Below are 20,643 nucleotides of genomic sequence, written 5' to 3' on the forward strand. Positions count from 1 at the left end.
ATTGGTCTGAATAACTCGCAGAATCATGCAGGCTGCTCTGTCTTGTCTGTCCATGTCAGTGTCTTCTTTGCTCCGCGACGTTATCGCTGCGTGAGAAAAGGGACGTGTGGAGTGAGAGCGTGAGAACAGTGTCAATTACGTTGGCAGCCCTAGATCTAGAGAGATGGAGATGAGAGATATAACAGGTGTAACTCTGCAGCTGAGTAGTTCTGTTAGCTTTACAATTATTGTCAAAGTTATAGTGTAAAATAAGGAAGCTCAACGATTTGAAAGGCGTCAAAAGACCGCTCCAGCCTTGCGCGCTTACAAATTGTAACGTTGACAGCTTTGTCGATTATAAGCAGGAGCGACAGTGTTAGATACGCAAAATAACACCATTTGCATTTCGGATTCACGGGTTTATGAAGGTTTATACATGTGTAACATCGTAAGTTCAGTAAAAATGCGCTTCCCTGTGCGTGCTCACACTAAACTCAAGCGTCAGCTGCTAAATGACCGAGACAGAGAGAGAGAGAGAGATGATTTTTACTCTCGCAGATTCTGCAGTTTTAAGCATCTCCTCTATTCACGCTGCAAAATTTAAGACCTCAGCAAATGAAATTTAAGACTTCTTGTAATTTATTTAAGATATTTAAGACTTTTTATGGCCTTAAATTTTAAAAAGTAAATTTAAGACTTTTTAAGGACCTGCAGATACCCTGCAAATTAGCAATTTAGCATGATTACTCAAGGATAAGGTGTTGGAGTGATGGCTGCTGGAAATGGGGCCTGTCTAGATTTGATCAAAAATGACTTTTTTCAAATAGTGATGGTGCTGTTATTACATCAGTAATGTCCTGACTATACTTTGTGATCAGCTGAATGCCACTTTGGTGAATTAAAGTACCAATTTCCTTCTGAAACAGCAAAATCTGTACATTATTCCAAACTTTTGGCCGCCAGTGTATATATATATATATATATATATATATATACACACACACACACATTGTTATATGCAATTAATTGTAAATTAATCGATTGACAGCCCAAAATAAAAACGTCTTAACTTTGGTTCGATTACTTTATTCATCGCACTGGAAATAGAAATTTAGGTTGTGGACATTGCATTCTGGGATGCAGTATTCCATGCAGCATACTTGTAAATGAAGAAGGTCAATTGAGTAGTCCATGCATGCAGAAGATTTGCATACTGTGCACAGCATAGTGTAAAAACAGTATGAGTAGTATGGTAGTATGCCATTCCGAGCATACCCAGTAGAAATTACATTTATATAAGGCAATGGAAACAACCTCTAGTTTCTGATGCTTAGTTGTATGCTCTTATATATATCATAAATTCTCTCATATACACTACATAGTAGTCATGAATGCAAGTTTATAGATAATATAAGCAGTCTCTGAAAGCAGAAAAATAGAGCTAATCTATAGACTTAAGGAGAAAGTTGGTGCACCTGAGGATAACCATGTTCATCTGATATCTGGAAAAGGTAAATATTATCATTCAAACTTTTCTTCTTCAACAGCAGGGTGAAGACCAGGGTAAACTCCTCCGGCAGTCCGTGAGGAAACACTTGACTGAGGAGACAAATGTGTTAGAATGCAGTGCATGTACAAACCAATAAAAACATAAAAACATGTATACACTGGTAGGTTTTAAGATTAGAGATTCAGTCTGTGAACAGTATCAGCCGTGAGAGTATCTCTGTATTAATGGTGCTGTGGATTCAGACGGAGGGATAACCCCTGACACTAATTTTGAAAAAGAAATGTGGCTCAGCCAAACTCATTTTCATTCAAGTTTTATCTCTCACTAGATAAACAGTTTGCCTGCCTCTTGGTGGGTCAAGGGCAGACAAACTGGGAATTTGTTTACCATCCCAAATCCACACACACACACACACACACACACACACACACACACACACACACACACACACACACACACACACTGACTGAGGACTGGAGTCCATACACATACAAGTCATGAAACGGTGGGGACCTGATCATATACAGGTGCATCTCAATAAATTAGAATGTCGTGGAAAAGTTCATTTATTTCAGTAATTCAACTCAAATTGTGAAACTCGTGTATTAAATAAATTCAATGCACACAGACTGAAGTAGTTTAAGTCTTTGGTTCTTTTAATTGTGATGATTTTGGCTCACATTTAACAAAAACCCACCAATTCACTATCTCAAAAAATTAGAATACATCATAAGACCAATAAAAAAAACATTTTTAGTGAATTGTTGGCCTTCTGGAAAGTATGTTCATTTACTGTATATGTACTCAATACTTGGTAGGGGCTCCTTTTGCTTTAATTACTGCCTCAATTCGGCGTGGCATGGAGGTGATCAGTTTGTGGCACTGCTGAGGTGGTATGGAAGCCCAGGTTTCTTTGACAGTGGCCTTCAGCTCATCTGCATTTTTTGGTCTCTTGTTTCTCATTTTCCTCTTGACAATACCCCACAGATTCTCTATGGGGTTCAGGTATGGTGAGTTTGCTGGCCAGTCAAGCACACCAACACCATGGTCATTTAACCAACTTTTGGTGCTTTTGGCAGTGTGGGCAGGTGCCAAATCCTGCTGGAAAATGAAATCAGCATCTTTAAAAAGCTGGTCAGCAGAAGGAAGCATGAAGTGCTCCAAAATTTCTTGGTAAACGGGTGCAGTGACTTTGGTTTTCAAAAAACACAATGGACCAACACCAGCAGATGACATTGCACCCCAAATCATCACAGACTGTGGAAACTTAACACTGGACTTCAAGCAACTTGGGCTATGAGCTTCTCCACCCTTCCTCCAGACTCTAGGACCTTGGTTTCCAAATGAAATACAAAACTTGCTCTCATCTGAAAAGAGGACTTTGGACCACTGGGCAACAGTCCAGTTCTTCTTCTCCTTAGCCCAGGTAAGACACCAGGAGTGGCATAACAAGAGGAATACGACAACTGTAGCCAAATTCCTTGACACGTCTGTGTGTGGTGGCTCTTGATGCCTTGACCCCAGCCTCAGTGACCCCAGCCTCATTCCTTGTGAAGTTCACCCAAATTCTTGAATCGATTTTGCTTGACAATCCTCATAAGGCTGCGGTTCTCTCGGTTGGTTGTGCATCTTTTTCTTCCACACTTTTTCCTTCCACTCAACTTTCTGTTAACATGCTTGGATACAGCACTCTGTGAACAGCCAGCTTCTTTGGCAATGAATGTTTGTGGCTTACCCTCCTTGTGAAGGGTGTCACTGATTGTCTTCTGGACAACTGTCAGATCAGCAGTCTTCCCCATGATTGTGTAGCCTAGTGAACCAAACTGAGAGACCATTTTAAAGGCTCAGGAAACCTTTGCAGGTGTTTTGAGTTGATTAGCTGATTGGCATGTCACCATATTCTAATTTTTTGAGATGGTGAATTGGTGGGTTTTTGTTAAATGTGAGCCAAAATCATCACAATTAAAAGAACCAAAGACTTAAACTACTTCAGTCTGTGTGCATTGAATTTATTTAATACACGAGTTTCACAATTTGAGTTGAATTACTGAAATAAATGAACTTTTCCACAACATTCTAATTTATTGAGATGCACCTGTATATGCATACATGGCATGCTCAACAAGCAGGTAGTGTGTTTGTCTTTAAAACAGGGTGACAATGATTTATAACAAAGAAAAGGAATTCAAGGTAATAACAGTGAAGCTGCCCTCTACATGAAAAAAAAAAACAAAACAAAAAAACATGAAAGAAAAGCTAAGTACCAGAGCATGAGAGAGAATGTGTTTGTACAGGATTAAACTTGTATGACAGGGTGAAGTACATTCAGCTCTTTCAAAGAATTCTTGTTGATAAAACTAAAACAAAACTATTGCACTGAGAGATTCATCATTAATCAGAAATGAATCTATTTTAATGATTTTCTGCCTTTTTTGAGTCATGTTCAGTAGGTCTACAGTGGCCCCAAAATGTATGAATGTCTTAGCATTATATTACAAATATCAAACCAAGTAAGAAAGCACATATATAGTGAATATTACATAGGAATAGTAATTATATCATTATATTGATATAGTACAAAATTCTAACACTTTCTAGTTGTCTAGCTTTATGTAAAATGTCCATAGTTAATGTAATGAACTACATCTGTGGCTACTTTGCAGGAACACCTGTGTGAATTTGAGGGAAACTGATCTCATACATCCACTAAAAATGACTCTGACACCAGTTCCCTTAAACTCTGCAGGGGCAGGGGTCAGAAGTGTGTTATATGTTCACGCTTAAAATGTAAAAGTCCCTGGATAAATAAAAAGTCCTCTGTGGTACCATTCGAAAGCTTAGACTCTGATCTTTTCAAAAAATCCATCACTTTTGCATTTATGTTACATACAGTATGTTATGTTCTTGGCTACAGATGGTAAAATGTTATACATCATCAGAAAGCGGAGGATCTCCGCTTTCCGACGACATCTAGATTAAGCTTTTAGTCCACTCGGAGGCTGAGATATTCAACAAAACACTGAGGATGGTGCATGGGATCACAAAATAGACTGAATGTCTATGGACTAGCACATGGCGAGCGCTCAGCTGCCTTAGAGCACCACCTGCATTTGAGATCTGTATATTGTGATTAAGTTGATTCCATAAAAATTTATTTTTCCTAGTACTTGCTGCCATCTAGTGGAATTAGCTTTTCACTTTTTGCAGGAATAGAGCAAACAGAGCCTGAATCACAGGCTTTCTAAATTAACATATACAGTATAAAAAATAAAAATAAAAATGCATGTTCTCATTAGATTGTAAGTATATATAACATTATTTAAGATATGTTTTTTAAGATATAAAATAAAATATGCAGCAGCCCTTAAGAGGTTAAAAGTAATGGAAATAATGACCAAGAAAAGTAAAATTCATTCTGAGAAAAGGCCAAGCACTTTTTGTTTGCAGATGCCACTTGCTTTGCTGTGTTGTGAATGCAAGAAAATTCATACATTTTAAGTGTGACAAGTGTCCAAAGTGTCCAAATACTTTTTGGGGCCACTGTATACCCAGAGACGCTTTGAATACACCTTTTCACTGGGACACAAATACAGTAAATTTGAGTAAGCAAACCTAAACAAACACCCCCATCTCTCTCCCGAAATACAAGACAAAGTAGAGCAAGAGGTAGACAGTTCCATTACAGGCCAAGTCTAAGCTAAGAGAATGACTAACACAGAGGTGGCCACACAATTCAGAGACCATCTGCTGCTATCAAATATCGGACCCATGCTGACAAGACTTTACATTAAACTTTATCTCATATAGAACGAGTGGAGAAGAGCATTTCTGCAGGGAGAATCCAGGTGTTTTTTCTCAGTGGTTTGCTGGTCATGCCAAGTGAATTTTGAGTGCAGTCTCTCTCTCTCTCTCTCTCTGAGACAAGATTTAGAGTGGGAGAAAGTGATCAGGTTGCAAATGGTGAAAACACCTGGGGCTCTGGAAAAGCCATTCTTACAGAGGAACTCCCTCATGATGGGGGGATTTGAGTATGTGTGTATTTTTGACTCTCCTTTCAGAAGGTCAAACTGTAAAACTCTCAACAACAGAAAAGATTGTCACTATTGGAGTTACAAAATAAATAGAAAAAGGTCAGATGTGATGTGATAATCCATTACTAATATGTTGTATATGATGTATTAGCTTGACAACCCAGATGAAAATTCTAATGCTAAATGTTTTTGGATTTCTCTTTTGGACATGCATTTCATGTCTCCTTGAAGTATCAACTTTGTCTCAGATGATTCTCTAAAAATGCTTTAGGATAAATAAAAAATAAACTGTGTGTGAAATGCATGTGAGATTACCATACATGACATCTTAGCAGTCACCTCTTCAATAAAATCATTTGTTTCTCCTACAAATCAATTATTAAATGGGAAACAAATGGAGACTCTGCTTAAATCTCCTGCTTGTCAGATTTTGCTCCTATGAAAAAGACCTCAGTCTCATCTAGAGTATCAGAAGAGATCTTAACAATGTGTCAAACTATGCTTAGATTCCAAAGTCCTAACTCAAACATTTCTCAAACATTTTCAAATAGTAAAATTCTTTATAGACCACATTATCTGAGCTATGCTATCAAAATTAATGTTTTAGCTCTTTACTCTTACAGTAGGTCAACATTAATCTAAATTCTCTTTAATCTAGAGTCTCTTTTTTTCTTCTCCTAAGCAGTGTCAAAAATGAACTTTTCCATAAAGAGGCAATGACTGCACCCTGGATTTGATTTTCAGGGGCATTTTTTTACATGATGTGGCAGGGCGGAGGGCGGGGCCGGGTCATGATTCCGCACACCCGGCCCCTAATAAGACTGATTAAGCCCGAGAGGGATAAGGCCGACCGGAGACAGCAGTGCGACAGAGAGACAGTTCTGTGTGTGTCACACTGCCGTCTCCGGTCGGCCTTATCCCTCTCGGGCTTAATCAGTCTTATTAGGGGCCGGGTCGTGATTCCACACACGACCCGGCCCCGCCCTCCGCCCTGTAACACATGGATTAGCATTTTTTTTTACATATAAAAACACATAAAAATATACTGTGTCAGCCTTTAATCAAATACTTCAATTCAATCAGTTCATTAACTTAAGTTTTCAATCTGAATATTTAGATTGATAATATATTACCTTCTACCCATACATTTAAATAAACACCAAATCATTTTTATGTGATAATGTGTATAACACTAAGAACTACATCAAATGTTACAAATCCCACATTTTGCCCAGAGCCTCTTTTATTTTCTGACCCTGCTCCCACGGAAATTTAGTAGAAACATCTAAAACAAGTTAAATTAAACATAAGTGAGAACCAAAAGCATAACCTCACAGCAATACAATTTTACTCTGGATAGCGAATTGAAGATCACTGGAACATCAAACATCTAGATCTGAACCCCTAAGCTATTAATCATATTTCTAGCAACGCATCATTAACACCATTTCCTGCTAAAACCAAGAAAATGTACTTCATCAGATCTTGATGTATATTTACAACCCTTCTAAAGACAGTGTCAGTCAAAGAACAGCCATCATCTCATAAAAATAGATAAACAGCTGCTCAGGCGCTAATGTCCAAACATCTGAAAAATAAATGGGTAATATCCAGCAGAGAGGGACTAAAAGCAAAGGCACATTTCTCTTTCTCCATTATGGCTGAGTGAATGCCACTCAAAATGTCCACAACATTCCATTTCTCAGTCTGTAAAGGACACTGATATTCTCTACAGGAATTAATGTGAAATTATACTGTATACATGATACAGATTGAGGACAGTGCAATTACTAAAAGAATGTGAAAGGGTCCAGGGCGTAGATTTGGCTTGAACATTGGTGGGGGGTGGGGGTTGCAGTGTGTAGCATGTACATGTTTCCATTGTTCATGGTATAAATATTTGGGGGGCGGGGGGATGGGGGGGGGGGAGTGTACTTGCTTGTTTTGGAATCTACGCCTCTGGAAAGGGTTATAAAGTCCTGCAGAAGAGCGAGAGCTTCTGTATTCATCTGACCTATTTGGCAGACACTGGAGCTCTCATTTTTGTTAAGTCTACATGAGAAAACGACAACAGAAAATTCTAATGCAGAATCCAAGCTGTGATTTAAACCTATGCAATGAGACTTTCTCATCCAAACATACCAAAGGCAAATCAACTGTTAGCCTATATAATTGTCATTTTTCAAAACGGCTCTGTAAAAGCATGGTCATAAAACGGATTGTTACTGTGTCTCACCAAAAGCCCTTCAATTTATTGTTCATAAAAATTTAACAGCATTTCTGTGTAAAAGCAGGAAGCAGCGAGTAATCTGCTGAAACGTTTATTTTCAGTGAGATGGATATAAGCAAGAAATCGAAATATGTTCGATTCTTTGAGAGTAAAGGTTAAACCAAATAACATTCTCGGTCAGGAATTCAAGGCTTGTACTGACCTGCTAGAATACTTTGGTAGTTCTGAAATGATGCATTATGTTTTATTGCTTATTACAAACAGGTTGAATAGACTTTGTTTGAGAAAAAAGGAAAACTGCCAAAGAAAATGAGCAAAGTGAAGTTAATTACTCTCTCCTTACTCAGTGGGTCTTATTCACTAATTACTGCATACAGATGTCTTTATGTACTCAGAAAATTCTGAAGCAAAATTTTCGACAGTTATTGTTACTATAGCAAAACCATGGTAAATGTATTGTGAGTGCACACAAAACTTGCGATGGAATGTAAACTATTGCGAGAGAATGCAAAACTTTTTAAATAAAACAATTAGTCCCTCCCTATCCTCTAAGGGGCTCTGTGGTGTTGGTCTAAATGTCATCCTAAATTTTGAATAAAATGTAAGTGCAAATTTGTTGATGAATCAAGATTTCTGCGTAAAATCGTTCACACACAGGTTGTACGTACAAATACGTCTGAGGAATAAGGAAACATAGATACAAAGGAGGGAAGATAAAATTCTTTACTCTGTAGGTTGGATGAGTTGGACTTTTCCAAGGCGGAGGATGACAGGGCCTCTCGGGTTTCGGATCTTCTTGACCTCGCTGTTCTTCATCATGGAGAAACGCCGCACCAGATTGAAACCTGCGGATTGGCCAATCAATCCATTACATTCCCACAGGCTAATAAATCAGTAGTCTGCTAGCTGACAAGACCTACAGTATACAATTTATCAACTCTGCTGTGACACTTTCAATTCACATAAAGCTAAGAGAGGGACCCTATTAATGTGAGTATCTATATCTTTCTGCTTATGAACAGAATGTGTTCCTCAGACTGCTTAATGGGCAGCTGGGGTTTTATTAAGTGTTAAATGAATAGAGATGGCAGTAGATTCAGATAATTATGTAGAGTGACCTCCCGTTTGGCACATTACTACTGTACATAGACTGTAGTTATTTGCAATATTTTCTTAAAACAGGAACCGGCTCTCCTAGGTTTTTTTGTGCTGTATACTGTACAGACTAAGAATGGTTAAGCATTTATGTATACACTCACTGAGCACTTTATTAGGAACACATGTACAGCTACTTATTCATGCGATTATCTAATCAGCCAATCGTGTGGCCGCAGTACAATGCATAAAATCAGGCAGATACAGGTCAGGAGCTTAAATTAATGTTCACATCAACCATCACAATGGGGAAAATGTGATCTCATTTCGACTGTGGCATGACTGCTGGTGCCAGATGGGCTGGTTTGAGTATTTCTGTAACTGCTGATCTCCTGGGATTTCCACACACAACAGTCTCTAGAGTTTACTCAAAGTGGTGCCAGAAACAAAAAACCTCCAGTGAGCGGCAGTTCTGCGGACGGAAACACCTTGTTGATGAGAGAGGTCAACGGAGAAAGGCCAGACTAATTCGAGTTGACAGAATGGCTAAAGTAACTCCGATAACCACTCTGTACAATTGTAGTGAGCAGAATAGCATCTCAGAATGCACAACAAGTTGAACCTTGAGGCGGATGGGCTAGAACAGCAAAATACCATATCAAAGGACCATAGTGTTCCTAATAAAGTGCTCAGTGAGTGTACATAAAATTATCAGAATTTAAGATTCTGTAATTATCTAGTCACCCTCTTGTTGCTTGAACACAACATGGTTTCTTAGGCAAGATTTGTATTAAATAATGATTTAAATTAGGTATGTTCCTCACACAAAGCTATCATATGGTTTTAGAAGACCTGGAATGTAGCATACAAGTTATATGGAAAATTCAAGAGCAGCCTGGACATTCTGCTAACTACTTCGCTCAAGCAATATGAAGGTAAGTAGATGAGTGCAAAATTTTCATTTTTTAGTGAAACATCCCTTTATTAGAGTGTTTAAAGTTGGAAGTCCATTAGCAGCTCTCTCTCTACCTGTGATGTTGAGTCTGGCATTCTGAGGGAACTTCCAGTCTTCTACCTGTATTGGTGGGCAGCTGACACCTGTAGAAACAGAGAACCAGTCAAGTCAGCCAAGCCCTGTGACCTGTGAAAGTTTTAGCATAAAACAATTTGTACAGCCGACTATCAGATATTTTGAGGCATGAGGTAAACGTGTTGAGGTAATCAAAAAGTCAGTCAGGCACCATCTCAGATAGGGAGCTAAAGTAACATGCTCTTGTCTATTAAAATCACTCTCCCATAATCCCACACTCCACTGCGACAAGAACACTGACAGCTGGTCTGACTAAAGGACAACACATGATGGAAAGGCCTAAACCAGCTGAATAACATTCCATGACATTGGTATTGTGGAATTATTATTTTTAATTATTTAATTTATTTATTTTTTATCCCCTTTTCTCACAATTTGGACTGCCCAATTCCCACTACTTAGTAGGTTCTTGTGGTGGCGTGGTTACCTCAATCCGGGTGTCGGAGGACAAGTCTCAGTTGCCTCCGCTTCTGAGACTGTCAATCCACACATCTTATCACATGGCTTGTTGTGCATGACACTGCAGAGGCTCCGCAAGTGGAGGCTCATGCTACTCTCCATGATCCACGCACAACTTACCACATGCCACATTGAGAGCGAGAACCACTAATCGCGACCATGAGGAGGTTACCTCATGCGACTCTAACCTCCCTAGCAACCGGGCCAATTTGGTTGCTTAGGAGACCTGGCTGGAGTCAATCAGCACACCCTGGATTCAAACTCACGACTCCAGGGGTGGTAGTCAGTGGGTACTGTGGAATTATTTATTGGTTTACACATTTAGCACTGTGTATCTTTCAATGTCCGCGTGATCAGCAAACAGTGAAAATTGAATTTTGAATATTACCTCCTAAAGATGGGTGCACACTGAACCTTTTTGTCTGTAGTTTACAGTTGTTGCTTATCTGATTGTACAGAGCTCAGTGAGGTCTTGCATAAAAGTCAAAGCATCCTTGACTAGGCAATCACATTCTGATATCTTATTGCCACACAGAATTTAAAAGGTACCGCACAAGCCTAAGCAAGCTCTTGAGATAATGTTGCCAATGTTTGGCCTGGAAAAAAAATGATTTGGTATGTTTTTGAATTTAAAAATCTGAATATCACAAAAATAAAGTAGCGTTTCCATCCCATCTGTTCAAGAGAACAAAGTCGGCACTTCCGGCGAAATTGGCAAATTTATATTCATATAAATGAATATAAATTAAGTTGTATACACTGGGAAGCCAATGTGGCTCTTTTATTAAATGCAATAAATTACTTGCGGTGTAGATCATGCAGACAAAATGCTCTCACAAACGTAATATTTGCAAGCATTCTGGGAGCGTAAGTGTGTTATACAGTTCTGAGAGATAATTAAAGACATAATTTTGATGAAAGGCTTTGTGTCGGCATTTCAGAATAACCAGAGCAACATTTCAGATGCTGTGCAATGAAATTGATGATATTATCTAAGCCAGTTGAAGATTCACATGGCTTGTTGAGGCAAAGTCACATGACTTTTTTAATGTGCATCTATATACACTACCGGTCAAAAGTTTTGAAACACTCATTCTTTATTATAATTTTTTTTTTTTCACATTTTAGAATAATAGTAAAGTCATCACAACTATGAAATAACATAAATGGAACTTTGGGAATTATGTTGTGACTAAACAAAATCCAAAATAAATCAAAACTGTGTTATATTTTAGCATCTTTCAAAGTAGTCACCCTTTGCCTAGAATTTTCAGAAATGTACTCTTGACATTTTCTCAACCAGCTTCTTGAGGTATCACCCTGGGATGCTTTTTAAACAGTACTGAAGGAGTTCCCATCTATGTTGGGCACTTACTGGCTGCTTTTCTTTATTATTTGGTCCAAGTCATCAATTTCAAAAACTTTTTTTTTAATTTTTTTTACTAAATTTAGTTTTAAAATGAAATAAATTAATATGTTGGCATTTAAACATTTTTAAAACATTTAAGCAAACGCCTTCAGATCAAAAGATTTTTGAGATCATGAGAAACATTTCAGTCAAGTGTTTCAAAACTTTTGACCGGTAGTGTATACTATGTGTTATTATCGAATTAAAAATGCATCCACCTCAAGGAGCTTATACATTTTTATGCGCATTTTGGAGATTTTATTTGTATCTTAGTGTTTCCATCCAGCAATTTTTATGCAATATCCCAAAACTCACATATAAATGCAAGGATGAAAACCCAGAGATTGTGTGGAAGAGAGAATTTGTGGACTGCTCATTCTTTAGAGCGAACTCAAAGTAATTTTAATAGAATGATCATAAAATAAAGTGACTGCCGCTGTTAGAGAAATCACACTGCATGAATGGCACCCAACATTTCGAACACTGTGAGAAGTTTGTTGGAGTCTAAGATTCATCGCAAAGGTAATACGTTTGCAAATGGTGAGCTTGTCATACTTTAGCAAACTGAGACTGACGATTTTGCCCCACAAATATAGAAATCTGTGTCGGTTTCCGAAATTTGCCAGACGACAAAGTTGAACAGTGTGCACTGGACTTAAGTTCAGGCATAGGACAAGGCACTTAAAAATTAAATTGTGTGCTTCTTTAAAGCAGTGTGTCAGAGTGTCTGAGAGTTTTTAATCATCACAGTTTGATTGGCTCAAAGACACATACATCAATCAACGTGCATAAGCGAGTTAGCGCAGTGCCGCGAAACTGTCACTTGATGTTTCAGAGTTCAGATTGGTATGAAAAACTCCAGCAATAAGAGAGCAGTAGCTCCGAGCCGTCTCATTGAGGCACTAGCGGAGGCAAGCAGGCGATGGGTTTTCCAACTCATATTCATTACCTGTCAAGTTACAAAGAGCTTTTTCTAAATCTACAACACCTGAACCTCTCTACAGCTAACTTAGCACCCACAGACAGGGAGAAAACGTTTCCAACAAAAACTTCTGACAGATAAAGAATTCATTTTGCATTGTTCTTGCATATTCACTTTTTGAAATAAGGCAGACTAGCTTAAATCACTTTTTTTTTCTCAGTTCTACAAAGCGTCCTGCTTTCACATGTCAAAAAGGCGGGATTAAGATGCAGAGATGTCAGAGAGGAGATCGGAAAGCTGGAGGCGGCTCCTGCTCCTGAGAGAATGATGGAAAGGAAGGGAAGAAGTCTAGAGAACGCATAGAGAACAGACACGTCATCAAGCACTGCAGACAGATAGTTATATACAGTTTGTAGTGGAGTTAAGATGAACATTTCTGGGGTTTAGAACAATTTTATACATTTAGATTCAGTATTGTGTAATTTACAGGTATGTACAAAAAAATTTCAGCTAGATGAATATCAGTCAGTACATTTACATGCACTGAAGAAGTTTGATTTGAGTCAGGACTTAACAATAATTTGTCATTTTAAAATGTCATGTAAATGCATTAGTCCAACTTAAATCATACCAGTCTGATTTTTGTGAAGTCAGACTAACAGATCTAGATAATGCGTTGAATCAGCTGATCAGCGGGAGAGCGAGATAAAGGGGAGCCGGAGGCACCAGTTCGAGAGAGAGACGCACGCGGCTGCGTTGCATGTGTGTCTGTGTTCGTTTATGTTTGTTTTAAGTTAAGTTTGACATTAAAACTTTATGTTTACTGTTTAGCCGGTTCCTGCCTCCTCCTTGCCCATCCTTGAACTGTTACAGTGGTGCTGAAACCCAGGAGGGAGGAGGGATGTGCTGTTGCAGAGTCCTCGCCGCTGCCATCTGCCAGGGGAGCAGTCACGGCCGTCTGCCTAGGGACGGAGGGGGTCGCTGTCATCTGCCGAAGAATGGGAGGAGCGGTTCTGTCCGGCAGGGGCCGGAGGACGCCTCCCCTCGTCCCCACACCTCCCCTCGTCTCTTCCCCAGGTACCCAAGACGCAGGAAAGTCCAGCAAGCGACTGAATGGCCAGGAAGGGGGGGTGGGGGTGGAGTAAGTCAGTCCGGAGGTTTCCCCGGCCCGAATCAGGTGGTGAGGGTATGTGACGAGGAGGAGGGCCGAGAGGATTCACGACCGGCGCTGAGATGCCCAATCAGTGGAGAGAGAGAAAAGGAGGAGCCAGGGACGCCAGAGAGAGAGAGAGAGATGCATGCAGCAGTGTTTTGTGTGTATTAAAACACACTTTTTGATTGTTAATCCAGTTCCTGCTCCCTCCTTTCCTGATCCCCATTACAGTGATGTTTCAAAACGCTGCTTTCTGCAAAACCTCGGAGTAAGCAGTTTTCTTAAGTGCATGTAAACATGGTCAAAGTATTGATAGAATGAAAGATATATATGGAATAAAAGATATAGAAGCATTAGCAAGTCAAATGATGTCCACACATCAAACTAACAAGGAACTATGCTTCAAACCACAGGTGGAGAGTTGTAGTTCACAACTTTGCGATGCAGTTTGTGATTGTTCTTTGGAACCAAATCACTGAACTATGTTGGTAACGATGGAACTTGTGACCATAGCTGGCTAACAATGCTTTTGGGAAACGCACCCCAAACTAGTGAGTTACTCGGCAGGTCAATGCTTACCTTAAGTAAATGAATCAGAGGTTGCTTTAACCTTAAAAGTTCAGCTATTTTCCACATTGTTAAAACATTCAAGGATGATTCCAAATGATGTCCATCTTTTGGAAAGCTATTTAAACCATAGGGCATCAATTTTCATTTTAAACATATTGAGTGTTGCTTACTGTAGCTTACATGTGCATGTAATTGAGCTACAGTAAGCAACAGTAAAATTAAACAGATGAAACAAAATTAAAAACAGAAAAAAAAAACATGTTTTTGGCGTATACTATTTAAATCCACGTATTTTGTAATTATTTTTTTATTTTTGTGGTCAACACAAAACCACATAAACATCCGTATCTGGTTTGAAATCCACCTCAGTCTGATCGGTCAGATTTCAAGTAGTTTTTTTTTTTTTTTCATTATTTGGGATGTGATGCGTATGTACCATCTGAAAAGAATGTAATATTGTCTAGAGCTTTGTCTGAATACACTAATAGTCGCTCACTCTTTCCTCATGTAAAGAACTACAGTATGTGACATTCACTTCAGTATGTACAGTACACTGCTGAAAATACCAGCATGGTTGGACTGTTTTCTGCCCTTTCATTCCACACTCTCAGAATTAAAAGTTTTTTGACATTGTACTGACACATACTGTATATTATAACTACAGCAATCAATGTAGACCTGCCAGATATTGACTACACAATCTGATCAAATGGATCAGATTTCATCACTTACAAAATGACAGTGTGGACAGTCAGTACTAAAGATCAGATTTGAAAACTAAAACAGATAAGTCAAAAACACTGTAGAACCCTTTTGAGGTTCTAAGAAATAAAAGTCTTTCACCTTCCCAAAGACACAGTGCAAAGTTTTAATGGTTTCAGATGTTGATGTGCGGGAAAAGGGAAAGAGCCATCATCTCGCCGGGTTCTCCTCATTAGCATTATCTTGAAAGCTCAGAAATGTGAAATATTGCTCAGTGTATTTGCCTACCCTTGATTTGAATCACTGCTTCAGTCTCTGCTCTATTTATCCCTGATTGCATATTGTTTATTGTATATTTTTAGGTCTTGGGGTTGGCCTGGAGAAACTCATTATGGAGAAAGTCAAGTCACAGTAGGGGGTGTGAAAAGAAGTCTCACAGATCTGTGATCAGCCCAAGGAAACACAAGCTCAGGGTAATTGTAAGTCGTTGAAGATCTGGGAAAAGGTTAGTTTGCACATGCAATCATGGCACTACTTCTGAGCACAGTTTTACATAGTTGCAATGATGTAAATGTTAAAATGATATTAGTAGTAAAACGTACAATGAAGATGGAACAGATGTTGGAATTTCAGTAGAAGAAAAAAAGATCAAAAAGTCACATACTTTCACCGTTACCTTTAACAATGACTACATTCAACTAGATTGAAAATGTCAGTCAAGGCTGGTACTTCATTGACTGTTCAATAAGATGGCTGAAAAAGATAGCCTTGAATATAGGAAGGTTTTGGCATAAGAAGAACTAAATGCTAACATTTTAATAGGACTACATTGTGCATTATAGAACACACACACACACACACACAAAAGAAGAAAAAAAGAAAAGAAAAACAGATTGCAGGTGTGGACATTCACCTCAGGATATTTCTCACTCATACCCCAAAACACCACAGAGGCCCAGCATAAGAACTTAACAAGCAAAAGTTTAAAACCAACACAGCGGAAGAGTATAAGCAAATGACTGACTGAGAGCAAGTCCTTATAAAGGTTTTGCTGAACTGAAGGTATGAAAGAGTTGAGATCTCTTCAACCCATTAGATCCCATATGATGGTCTTTAAAATATATAAACAAACATTCTAATCTCCTCAACCCTATCAAGAGTGTTGTCGTACTGATATTCAGTACAACAACATCATTGCGAGTGTGATGTTTCTCACAGTGTTACGCCTTCAATAGTTCTATAAACAAGAAGTTAATATCAAGTAACTTACATTTTAGGTACATTATGGCGAGCTATTTTGTTTATTTTTGCTCAACCAATGAAAATGGTATCCAAAAGAAGCCAAAGCATGACCATTGTGTGTTGCTGAGTAACTCAAAGACTTACATTGATAAAAACATTCCAGTGCTGTAACTGTATAAGAAATATACACACTGGAAAACCATTTGTCCAATAAAATTAGATGACTGGAACTATTGTAACTGTCGCATAATAGGACACAGATCAGTAGTTCCAGTATGAAGGAATAAAAACTTAAACATTCTGATTGCAAAGTGGCTGATCCGCAAACTGCGAACTTGGTAGCAGGATAGAGGCTTCTTAAAAATGAACTTATATTATAGATTACAGTTATAAAACTCAATTATGCTGTATGAGAAAGAAAGGGGGAAACATGGAAAAGTCACAAATTTCCATTACCATATTTTTGGTACATAGCCCTGGCAGTCTAGAGAACAAGGCACAGTTTGACTCACTCTTTAAAAACCAAGCCATTTTCCATAGATCCTCTTTATTTTCTAATGCATTCTGTGTATTACCAGGCCTTGTAAAAGTAAAAAATTTGAAGGGAAATAATAAAATAAAGAGCAATGAGCTTTTGGTTAACTCAAGTTTGCCAAGTTTTTTTCTTCTCTGTGCTATCAAGAACACAGAAGAAATGGGTTGTTTAGATATATTTGGAAGATGATAGACACATCGTCATTTTCCATTCCCAGTGTCTTGAACACAGTATAAAGACATAGTTTCTCTTCAAAAAGCATCAACTTAGATTTGTGGCAGTGGATTCAGGCTCTATTCATTTCTCAAATGTTTTATGTTGGAAGTATGATTGCAAATATACTTGTCCTACTTAAAAAAAGAACTGTGGTATCAAAAATTATTTGCATCATTTGCACATTTTGGCAACTGAACTGAATGACAATGTGCTCAGCACAGTTTTTAAACAAACACACAAACAGAATCTGAACAGCTAGAATTGGCATTTGACAAACTCACCCTTGGAGCTGACGACCAGGCCCTTACCTTCAGCTGATGCTAGTCGACCCTCATAACCCAACCAGATGGTCAGAAGCACCAGAGAGGAGCAGATGACCCTCATGACTCCCACCTTCAGCTCCTAACCATGATCACAAAGAACAAGTAAATAGGTGAGAAGAAACTACTTAAGCAGACCAAGACAAATGTAAATAATTAAATAATTAGGAAATATTGTTACAGTATAGCTTATGCTCAAGGGTGTGCTTTATGACATGCCATATTTTTACATTTACTATATGTCTGCAATAAAGAGGTTCAGAAGAATTACTGGGAAGTGTGTAAAAAAAAAAAAAAAAAAGTGTGAGCAGTCATAATCAATACAATGGTTAGAGGCCAGATTAATAATGGTGGCTATTAGTGTGGATGGGTGCATTTTAGAGTATAAATTGTGTTAACGACCCATATAATGTCTAATAAAGCTTTATAACCCATGACGTTTGATGATTATAATTACAGTGTCCATCTGTCCCTCTCTGCAATCTTATAAATGTCTCTCTCACACACATAGAAGTACACACTTCTAATGTTAATTTTGGTTTCCACAATACCACATAGAAAAGACACACACACTTTTAAATGTTTTATTTAAAGATATAGTATGTTAAAAATGCACATATTCTGTATTTATTTTCATTTATCCTTGTCACACATGGGATTTACATGATCTTTCCAGTTGTTTGTGCTTACTGGATATTTAATTTATTGTTTAAGGATTTTTAAATTCAGAATTAAGATTGATTCACTAATGAGATCATTCAGACCAATTTATGTTCAGTTCAATCAATTTGTTCTAAAGAACTGATTCAAAAGATCAATTTTTACAAGCAAATATTTAAGAGCAGATTGTAAATAGAAAAAAAAAAAAATCACTTTTGAAATTTCAATGACCTTCCGGGCCTGGAAAATACCATTTAAAAATTCTCTGACTCCCTAAGTCAAATAGACTTACAAGGCAATTGTGCCTCAGATGTCCTTACAAGTGTCCACAGAATCAACACCAGCTCAATTCCCTGTTTACAGGCATGCTGCTCACTCAAAGTGACATTCACTGGCATGTCTCAACGCGAACCTGTCAGAGTGATGTATAAGTCAGAAACCCCGAGAGGCAAGGTCCTCTCATCTGCCTTTTTTATGGCTTTCTTGTAAATTTTAGCCCGCCGGTGATGTTTGTGCAGGCTACACCTAATCTGCATCCTCCAACTGAGGTCACAGCACCTGTTGGCGCTTCAGCACTTAAGATACTAAAAGTGAATTTGTCAAACAAAATAACACTACCCCAGAGTATGCACTATTACCTCCTATGCTGAAAATGAGAATAGCTTTACAGGGTTCCCACACTGATTGACCAATACATTTCCATGACCTTTCCAGTTGTTAATAATTACAGGATAATCATATTTTAGAAATTGTTGTAGAAAGATTGCTTGGGAAAATTTTGATTTGTAAATCAGGTACTATTGAGAGTGTTTACATGCACAGCAATACACAGATAACTTTAGAATATCAACTTAAAAAAAAAAAAAAACTGACAACGTAGGAAACCTGCATTTACATGTGATTTTAAATCATCTGATTATTCTCTGCTTTTGATGTCAAAACATAAACAGTCATGTGCACAACACTTGCGCATACTGGATAGGGTGGTAAGAATGCTGGTAATGGTGTTTAAGTGCAATATGAAATTGGGATAATGGGCAAAAATTGAACTCAATGAGCATATACATCCACGTTCTTATACCGATTACGCTTAATGAGCCAACAACGTGTAAGGTCAAATGGCTTAAATGTTGTTGTTTTTTCCAGGGTAAGGTCATAAACGGTTTAAGCATAAACCAATCAGCAAACATAGATTTTTGCCCATTACCCCAATTTCGCATTGCATGCAAACATCTTGACCTACGTTCTTTGCGGTTTTTCCAATGTGCGCAAGTGTTGCACGCATGACTGTTTATGTTTGTATGTCAAAAGCTGATAATAACTGGATGATTTAAAATCTTCTTGCATTGTAAATTCATTTTGAATAGGACGATTTGTGGTAGTTATCAGCATATTGGTGTGAATGCAAACACAGTGCGCTGGCTTGTGCGCACTCTCAAAGAACAATTTTATGCCAATTACATTTTTTAAAGCTGAGTAAAACTAAAACTATTTATATTCACTACAGAAATGTAACCTTTGTCTTTTCCATGACTTTTCCAGGCCCTCCAGACATTTGAACTCCCTGATATTTCCAAGTAATCTATCTGACAATAGCTCTACTTTCTGAGCTGATGCCGCATTTCATTGGCTTCCTGCATGTCTGTTTGTATCATTCCGATTCAGATATTACAAAGATTTACCTCACTTCTCACTGCAAAATCAACATGGTTCTTGTAAACAAGACAACATCCATTTCAGGTGAGAGAGGCAGAGATAGTCCATTACCTGTATTCAAAGCCTTTGGGAAATTTATCATTACCATTTGATTCCATGCACAGGAAAATGAATGGAAATTAAAGCTTGTGCTTGTTTTGTTTGCTTTCACTTTTTTCTGCCGTGCAGAGAACGAGTAAGCAGCTGGACTGCACAGATAAAGAAAAGAGTCACTCTCATATTCTGTCTTGGCTCAATGCCCAGCAATCTGAAGAGAACGTCTATAGTCGAAAATTAACAGCACTAGTTGGAGAATCAAGGATGTGGGTTACAAACACATCAGGGCCACAATTCATAGCATTACAATGAATGTTGATAGTTACAATCAATATTTTGCATGCAAAAACAATAATTCAGCTCCATCTAGGCGAATGGCTGAAAGCAACAATGTGCATTTTAATAAACTATCTCTTTAATTAGCCATTGTTAAAATATGTACAGTTTGTTCTGCAGACTGCTGACAGGAAGGAGGTTGTCAAAAAGACGCAGTGTGTTGTTTTCATGTCAGAGACTTGTAGCTCAGGGAGAGAGTGTTATTTTAAACTCTCTCTTTAGCACAGAGCAAACAAGCAACAAGCCTATCACAGTATTTTCTACTCTTATTTTACATATATTATGCTGTCAACTGGCTGACAAGGTTATAAACACCTCTAAAAAAATCTATTTTGGGGATGCAGGGGACTAAACAAACAAAATGTTTACAATTTCAGAGTTCCCTGCCTGTCACTCACTCGATGTTGTGTCGATGTAGTGACACTAGGGGTTC

At 38.1% G+C, this 20,643-nt stretch overlaps 1 protein-coding gene across 3 annotated transcripts in view; it reads right to left on the reverse strand.

The window, feature by feature from the left end:
• The window catches only part of LOC127425320 (collagen alpha-1(XVI) chain-like), a 99,592-nt gene that overhangs the window by 75,132 nt on the left and 3,817 nt on the right, over positions 1–20,643 (reverse strand). For all 3 annotated transcript variants that reach the window (XM_051671169.1, XM_051671170.1, XM_051671168.1), the window contains exons 2-5: positions 17,451–17,544; positions 9,875–9,943; positions 8,478–8,595; positions 1,455–1,578 (exon numbers count right to left, since the gene is read on the reverse strand). In XM_051671169.1, the coding sequence (XP_051527129.1) occupies positions 1,455–1,578; positions 8,478–8,595; positions 9,875–9,943; positions 17,451–17,526 (387 nt within the window). In that variant the 5' untranslated portion in view covers positions 17,527–17,544. The remainder of the gene's footprint in view (positions 1–1,454; positions 1,579–8,477; positions 8,596–9,874; positions 9,944–17,450; positions 17,545–20,643) is intronic.

This window comes from Myxocyprinus asiaticus, chromosome 34 (genome assembly GCF_019703515.2).
Source record: "Myxocyprinus asiaticus isolate MX2 ecotype Aquarium Trade chromosome 34, UBuf_Myxa_2, whole genome shotgun sequence".
Lineage (NCBI taxonomy): Eukaryota > Metazoa > Chordata > Actinopteri > Cypriniformes > Catostomidae > Myxocyprinus > Myxocyprinus asiaticus.